The following is an 8,122-nucleotide window of genomic DNA, read 5'->3' on the forward strand; positions in this document are numbered from 1 at the left end:
CCGTCCAGCCACCACCAGCTATTTCCGTCCAGCCGCCCCCACCGCCAACCGTTCCCGTCCAGCCACCGCCAGCTATTTCCGTCCAGCCACCACCACCGCCAACCGTTCCCGTCCAGCCGCCACCGCCGTAAACCGTTCCCGTTCAGCCACGACGCTCTAACTTCCGACCTCGAACTTTTTTCAAATTCCTGATCAGATTTATATAATAATATATTATTTGGGAGGGGGAACGAGTCCGACTCCGAGTCTAATAAGCCGCTTCTACAACGAGTTCTGACGCCGCCAGCCATTCCCGTACAGCCGCCACCACCGCCAACCGTTCCCGTCCAGCCACCGCCAGCTATTTCCGTCCAGCCGCCCCCGCCGCCAACCGTTCCCGTCCAGCCACCGCTAGCTATTTCCGTCCAGCCACCACCACAGCCAACCTTTCCCGTCCACCCACCGCCAGCTATTTCCGTCCAGCCGCCACCACCGCCAACCGTTCCCGTCCAGCCACCACCAGCTATTTCCGTCCAGCCGCCCCCACCGCCAACCGTTCCCGTCCAGCCACCGCCAGCTATTTCCGTCCAGCCGCCCCCGCCGCCAACCGTTCCCGTCCAGCCACCGCTAGCTATTTCCGTCCAGCCACCACCACCGCCAACCTTTCCCGTCCACCCACCGCCAGCTATTTCCGTCCAGCCGCCACCACCGCCAACCGTTCCCGTCCAGCCACCACCAGCTATTTCCGTCCAGCCGCCCCCACCGCCAACCGTTCCCGTCCAGCCACCGCCAGCTATTTCCGTCCAGCCACCACCACCGCCAACCGTTCCCGTCCAGCCGCCACCGCCGTAAACCGTTCCCGTTCAGCCACGACGCTCTAACTTCCGACCTCGAACTTTTTTCAAATTCCTGATCAGATTTATAAAATAAAATATTATTTTAATGATTGTTAGACTGTTTTTTTATTTCAGTAATTTAGTATCTGTTTTTTAAAAAACTATTCGCAACCAAAAGAAATAAAAGGGGGCGCTTCGGTTAGTCCAAGATGGCGCGATCTCAAGGAAACAAATAGGCGACTTAACGTAGTAAGCTAGATAATTGGGACGTTTAAATTAGACTGATAGAATTATTTTGAAGGTGTGTTTGTAATATTTTGCACTAAAATGGTTACGTATTGCTGCGTGTTTGATTGTAAAAACAACGGTACCATGGAAGGTATGAGGTTTCATCGTTTTCCTTCAAAACAGCCGAAATTAGCTAAGGCTTGGGAAGTTGCGTTAAAAATGGGAAAGACACCCAGTAAAACTATGGTTGTTTACTCTTCACATTTTAAAAAAGATGATTATAAAAATATTCCTGAAACACATAAAGGTAAGTCAATTCTGGTGTAATACTAAACGTTGTTTTTAATCTTGATCTTGATATTATTTTACAGATCATTTCAAATATCCACCTCGCCTACGGCCCTTAGCAATTCCTTCTGAGAAACTACCTCTTCGTAAGCATGATAGAAAGACAACACCTTCATCTCAAAGGAGAGCAAATATATATATTGTAAGGAAAAATAGGCAACCTTCTCTCAACAAGATCAGCGAACCCGAGAGTAACGAAGACGAAGATCCGGAGCAAGAACACTTGGAACCTCAACCGCCTCTACCAGTTGAAATAGCTCAAACTGATGATAATGCCATTAATACTTTAGAAAAAGGAATCATGGTAAACACGCTAGCAGAACATAAATGTAAAGTAGCTGCTAATTGCGGAGTATTGGAACAAAAAACTGTTGTGTGTTTGACAGGAGTTCAATCGATGGAACTTTTTGATGAGATTGTTCAAATAGTTAAAGAAGAATTTCCAAGTAATAGTGCATTACCAGTCGCGGACAGAATTTTACTTACATTTATGAAACTTAAATTAGGTATTACGTACACTGCTCTCGGAGCTCTTTTCGGTCTTTGCCAGCAGATAACGGCTAATTATTTCAAACAAACAATATGCCAATTAGTTACGGTTTTAGAATCATCAGTTCCATGGCTAGAGAAAGAGGAAATCATGGAATCTATGCCACTTTGCTTTAAAGATTATGAACATACGAGGACGGTGTTAGATTGTACAGAGGTCTCCGTTGAAAAGCCTAGGTGTCTAAAATGCAAGATAAAAACTTACTCTCATTACAAAGGTACCAATACCGTTAAAGTGTGCATTTGTGTATCTCCATCTGGTGTGATTACTATGGTGAGTCAGGCGTTTGGGGGTAAATCATCTGATAAACAAATTACCGAAAAGTGTGGAGTTCTTGAGAAGTGCATACCGTATGTAGATGCCATTATGGTGGATAAAGGGTTTGCAATTGAAGACTTGTGTAGTGTAAGAGCGCTGAAGTTAATTAGGCCGCCTTTTCTTAAAAGAAAGGCTAAAGGACAAAACACTAGAAAGAGGGGCCAATTTTCCCGAGAAGATGCCTTGCTAACTTCAAAAATCGCTAGCGCTAGGGTTCACGTTGAGCGAACAATTCAAAGATTGAAAACTTTCAATATTTTTAACAAAAGCATACCGTGGGATTTACTTCCTTACATTAACAAAATGTTCATCGTTGCGAGTGCTGTTGTAAATTTGTCAACATCTATATTGGCAGATAATAAATTTTAGTACAATCATAAATTGCTAAATATTTTATTAACTCAAAAATAAACAAAAAGTAAAATAATACTGTAATTCAAGTCTGAGGAACAATGGTTTAGGAACGAATTGCAATTTTTAATTGCATAATAACATTTATCCTGAACCAATATTGCTTAGGATTTTAGTTCTATATATTTTTTCAAAAATATTTAAAATAAACAAATTGCAATTTAATTAAAAGCTTAGTAACAAATACTTCAGCTATTTTAACTTCAACTACTTCTTTGAATAAATGACTAGGTGTGCTAGCGAGAGCCCTAAAATTGCCAGGTTTAGTTGAATTTGTCCATAGAATTTATGTTTGGTTTTTAATTTCAACGTCTCCTCTTTGTGGTTCAAAAAATTCAAATCTTTAACTATTTCATCAAGGGGCTTATCATTTCCCGCTGTAGGACATTTCACTTCAATCAAAATTGACTTATTTAATCCATCCGGCGAACAAGCCAGGTACGGATGATCTGGGTGTATGACTAGACCAATTCGTGTAACATTTACTCAAAATTTTTCCTCATACTTGGCAATGGCAATAGGTTCGTTAATAATTCCATACTGAGTATTTTCATTTCCACGAAATTTTGATTCAATCATTTTGGCAATCTTCTCCGAGGGGTCTTTCTGATAAGTGTAAAACTCATAGCACCTGCTTGCGGTCATTCTCTTTCCTCTGTTTGACAACCAAAAATCGCCAGTCTGGGTAATTGTTGTAATTGCAATTTGTAGAGCCTCCTCACTTGTGACTGTGATGTTAGTTTCATAGAATTTTTTTCAGTTTCAGATAGTCCATCAACTAAGGTTCCAAGATTTTCATCCAACACCTTCATATTTTCACAGTCAAGCATTATGTTGAAACGTATTTTGATATCATCAAAAGTGTCAGAGATGGCAGAGCTTGCGGTGGCTGGATTTTTATCTTTTAATGGAGATTTAACAAATTCTTTCCTAATTTTTGGGCCAGGTCAAAATATGTTTATGAAGCGCCGTTTCGTACTTGGATGAACGAAGAAGCCTTAATAAGATACTCCGTTGCTTATTTTTATCAAATGATGGAACCGCATACTTGGGTGGCCCAACACTACACATATCACTAATGGGTTCCCCTTTGTGCATTTCAATCGATTGCTTCTTGAGTTTTCCCCATTTCCGAGTAACGTCAGTACAAGACTTCGTTTCTTTACATAATGTGTTACTCTTATTAACGAGTAAAAAAACGGCAATACAATGCTTGCAATATCCACCGCTCCCACTTGGACATGTACAGATCACTTGAAATTCTGTGAAATCCACATTTAGTTCTAAAGTTACATGGTGGGGCTCCTCAGTGAAGGCAGAAGACTGCAGTACAAGAGCCTCCACTTTGTACCCTTTAAGCTTCTCGGACGTTCCAGTAATACTGCAGGAAATGATATGATTACTTCTTAGTTCTTCCTCTCCTTGTTGTAAACAATTGACTTTGGTTCCAAAATATTGTATTATTTTAATTAGAGGCAGTCTGACATCAACTTCTATTTTAAAAACAAATTAATGTTTAAAATGCAACCTAAAGAACAAGCTTAGGCATAGGTCTAGTTTAGACTTTTTAAATAATATTTACCTTCTTCAGCATCGACAGTAGGGGTATTTCGATCCATTTCCGTGGTGCTGGTTTTTTCTGAGAATAAGTACTAATTAATAATTCATTAATTTTCGAAATACATGTAGAATACTTACACCAAGTGTATGTATGCCTAGACATGCCTCCAGCTGACAGCAGTACTGTTTCCTTTAGATCGTAGTTCTGCTTTTTCGCCACTACGTGGCGATACCATATCTTTTGGTTGCGAATATATTGTCGAGAGAAAGACCATAGTTATTTGGTAAAACAGTGAGGTTATCTTGCGATTGAGTTTTAGTAAGATGCAAAATGATTTTCCAAACACATGCAGAACTCTTCGCTCATTCGCTGACCACTCCCGCTCACTTGCAGACCATAGCTCAAGTCATGGATTTTCCAAGTCCAACTTTACTATTATTCTTTAAATTTCATTAAAAAAATCTGCGACTACATAAATTTTACCTCGTATAGTGAATTTTTAAACCTAATTGGCTATAACGCAATTTCCTTCGATAAATATTGTTCCACCAGGTTACTCATAAACTTCATTTCTAGTCTAAAATTTAGTGCCACTCGTTCTTAGATAATTAATATAATAATAATATTCAATTTATATTTATTTGTTAATTAACCTTTTTTTTAGAAATTTTTGATTTATAAAATCTTACTATTTTATCAAATTTATTTATTTTTGTTTTAAAACTATAGTCAGGGCCGTCTTTTTACTTTTTCCGCCAAAAAATCTGCCACCCTTTTATTTATACAAAATCGTCTTTTCGGTGCAATGCATAAATAGGCCAAATAATTATCGAATAAAAATAATTTCGAGAAAAGAGAATAAGCAATAATACATTTTTCACTAAATAATTCAGCAAGTGAAACAATTTGTATGATTTTGCCCAACTTGTTTAAATGGAAAACGACGCCTTTAAAATTCACTCAGTGGCGACTTTTAGCAGCGACAAGGGGAAACATTTCCACGTTATTCAGTTTCCACGATATTTAGTTTCCACGCTATTCAGTTTCCACGCTATTCAGTTTCCACGCTATTCAGTTTCCACGCTATTCAGTTTCCACGTTATTCAGTTTCCACGTTATTCATTTTCCACGTTATTCAGTTTCCACGTTATTCAAGTCGCTGTCATTTTCCACGTAAATCAGGATGCACGTTATTCAGTTTCCACGTTATTCAGCGTCTCCAATTGAAATAGAATTGAAATTGAAATTATTGCATCGAAGAAATTCTAATTTAGCGTTTTCTCTATTGATTATAAACAAATGCGCCACCCAGGTTTCGAACCCAGGCATTAGGCTTGGCAGTCGAGCGCTCTATCACAGAACCACCGATAGCTGCTTAGCTTCACTGAAAATAAGACACTCATCGTAAGCATAATAGGTAATAAAGTCTTGAATTTTTTATGAATGAATTTATGAAGGTCTAATCTGGCATTACGACAAAACTGGTAAAAAAGACCGTATATTTAATAAAAATAAATCGCAGTACTTCGGCAAAATATGCCTTCAAGGCGGTACAAGATTTGAAAGAAGACTAAGATTTGAAAAATTAAAAGCACGCGCGGTGGAATGCCTAATGAACGCGAGCCGTAAAAAGAGAGCTAGAAATAACTACACAGAAAAACTAAAGGGGGAAAAATATTACAGAAATAGAAAATTTAACGGAACGAAAGCTTTTCGTTCAGTCCGGCTGGGAATTCCGTTCCGAATTTGAAAATCAGTCGGTTTTCTTCAGTAACTCTAAAAGGTCGGTCACCGTTAAGAACCTTGAGAACGCGGATAGAAACGGCAGATATGGTGTGGACGTCGTTGAAGTGTCTAGTTACATGATTTTTGTCGCGGTTGCTTCTGATATCAAGTAAGTGTTCGCGGAAACGATCAGCGAGGCGTCGACCAGTCTCGCCGACGTAAACTTTGTCGCAAACTTTACAAGACAAAGAGTAAACGAGGTTGGATGTTATACAGGAAAAGGATCCTTTAATATGATAGTTCGATTTAGGGGTTGTAACCACCAAGTCGGAACTAACATAAGCGCATGTGTTGCAACGAGGGCGATTGCATCTCGTGGTGCCGGAATGAGTGCCGGATGGATCATCTTCGGGGAACGAACTAGAAACGAGAATCGACCGAAGATTCTGGTCGCGACGGTAACAGAACCTGGGCGGTTCAGTGAAAACATCCCTCGTGTCTTGGTCGATCTGTAGTAGGTGAAAGTTCTTACGAAGGATGTTTTCGACCTGTCGAACTTGTGGATGGTAAGTTAGAACCACCGCGGGACGATTTGTTGGTTCAGGACGAATTTTGTTTGCGAGAGCTTCGTTTCTAGTTGTCTTGGATGCACGATTGAGAGCCGATGTTAACACATTCTCGTTGTAGCCTCTTCTCATAAAACTATCGCGCATTTCCAAAGCTTGGCGTTGAAAATCGTCGTTGGAGGAGCAAATACGTCGAAGACGTAAAAACTGGGAGTACGGTATGGACCTAGTCGAGTGTCGTGGGTGACAAGAAGATGGTAAGAGGTAAGAGCGACTATCCGATGGTTTGCGATAAATGCTCGTGGAAACGCCGTCCCCATCGACAGAGATAGTCATGTCCAAAAAAGATATTGAGACGTCTGATACGCTGATGGCGAATTCCAAAGAGGGGTGCATGTGGCAAAAGGTGTCTAGAAAAAGATCAAGCTCCTGGCGGCTACAAGAGGCGAGCTGGGCGATATCATCGATGAAGCGGGCGTGAAATTCAGGAATAGGTTCCAAGTAACTAGAGAAGAAAAGTTCTTCCGCCCAACCGACAAACAAGTTTGAGTAACTTGGACCCATTTTCGTACCCATCGCGACACCTCTGACCTGCTTGTAGAACTTTCCATTGAAAGTGAAAGCGTTAAGAGTCAAGACAAGCTCAGCCAATCGTACCAACGTTTCTGTAGGAGGGTAACGGTCGGGACGACGGTCGAGGAAATGTTGAAGCGCTAGTAAACCATCGTTGTGCGGAATAACGGTATATAAAGATTTTATGTCCAAGGTAATGAGCCACCGGTGAGCCCCGATGAATGAAAATTCCGATAACTTACGAAGAGTGTCACTGGTATCCTTCACGTAACTTGGCAAGGCAGCGACAATTGGCTGCATAATCTCGTCCAGGAAACTCGAAACAGAGCTAATTTCGAGTTTCCTGGACGAGATTATGCAGCCAATTGTCGCTGCCTTGCCAAGTTACGTGAAGGATACCAGTGACACTCTTCGTAAGTTATCGGAATTTTCATTCATCGGGGCTCACCGGTGGCTCATTACCTTGGACATAAAATCTTTATATACCGTTATTCCGCACAACGATGGTTTACTAGCGCTTCAACATTTCCTCGACCGTCGTCCCGACCGTTACCCTCCTACAGAAACGTTGGTACGATTGGCTGAGCTTGTCTTGACTCTTAACGCTTTCACTTTCAATGGAAAGTTCTACAAGCAGGTCAGAGGTGTCGCGATGGGTACGAAAATGGGTCGATTTTCAACGCCAAGCTTTGGAAATGCGCGATAGTTTTATGAGAAGAGGCTACAACGAGAATGTGTTAACATCGGCTCTCAATCGTGCATCCAAGACAACTAGAAACGAAGCTCTCGCAAACAAAATTCGTCCTGAACCAACAAATCGTCCCGCGGTGGTTCTAACTTACCATCCACAAGTTCGACAGGTCGAAAACATCCTTCGTAAGAACTTTCACCTACTACAGATCGACCAAGACACGAGGGATGTTTTCACTGAACCGCCCAGGTTCTGTTACCGTCGCGACCAGAATCTTCGGTCGATTCTCGTTTCTAGTTCGTTCCCCGAAGATGATCCATCCGGCACTCATTCCGG

General features: G+C 41.2%; 2 protein-coding genes across 2 annotated transcripts; one reads left to right on the forward strand and one right to left on the reverse strand.

Annotated features, from left to right (window-relative positions):
• Nucleotides 1–1,142: 1,142 nt before the first annotated feature.
• LOC149949496 (uncharacterized) lies at nt 1,143–2,628 on the forward strand. The gene is made up of 2 exons (XM_090169434.1): nt 1,143–1,350; nt 1,415–2,628. The coding sequence occupies exons 1-2, from the start codon at nt 1,143–1,145 to the stop codon at nt 2,626–2,628; spliced, it is 1,422 nt and encodes a 473-aa protein (XP_090025560.1).
• Nucleotides 2,629–5,925: 3,297 nt separating this feature from the next.
• LOC149949497 (uncharacterized) lies at nt 5,926–7,395 on the reverse strand. The gene has a single exon (XM_090169436.1). The coding sequence runs from the start codon at nt 7,393–7,395 to the stop codon at nt 5,926–5,928; it is 1,470 nt and encodes a 489-aa protein (XP_090025562.1).
• Nucleotides 7,396–8,122: the final 727 nt, after the last annotated feature.

Source organism: Leiobunum rupestre, chromosome 3 (genome assembly GCF_980474605.1).
Source record: "Leiobunum rupestre chromosome 3, qqLeiRupe1.1.hap1, whole genome shotgun sequence".
Lineage (NCBI taxonomy): Eukaryota > Metazoa > Arthropoda > Arachnida > Opiliones > Sclerosomatidae > Leiobunum > Leiobunum rupestre.

Excerpts from the sequence above, each read along its gene's own strand:
- LOC149949496 (XM_090169434.1), top strand. The coding sequence starts at position 1,143 with ATGGTTACGTATTGCTGCGTGTTTGATTGTAAAAACAACGGTACCATG. Across the intron at positions 1,351-1,414 it reads TATTCCTGAAACACATAAAG|ATCATTTCAAATATCCACCT; the intron begins GTAAGTCAATTC and ends ATTATTTTACAG.
- LOC149949497 (XM_090169436.1), bottom strand. The coding sequence starts at position 7,395 with ATGCAGCCAATTGTCGCTGCCTTGCCAAGTTACGTGAAGGATACCAGT.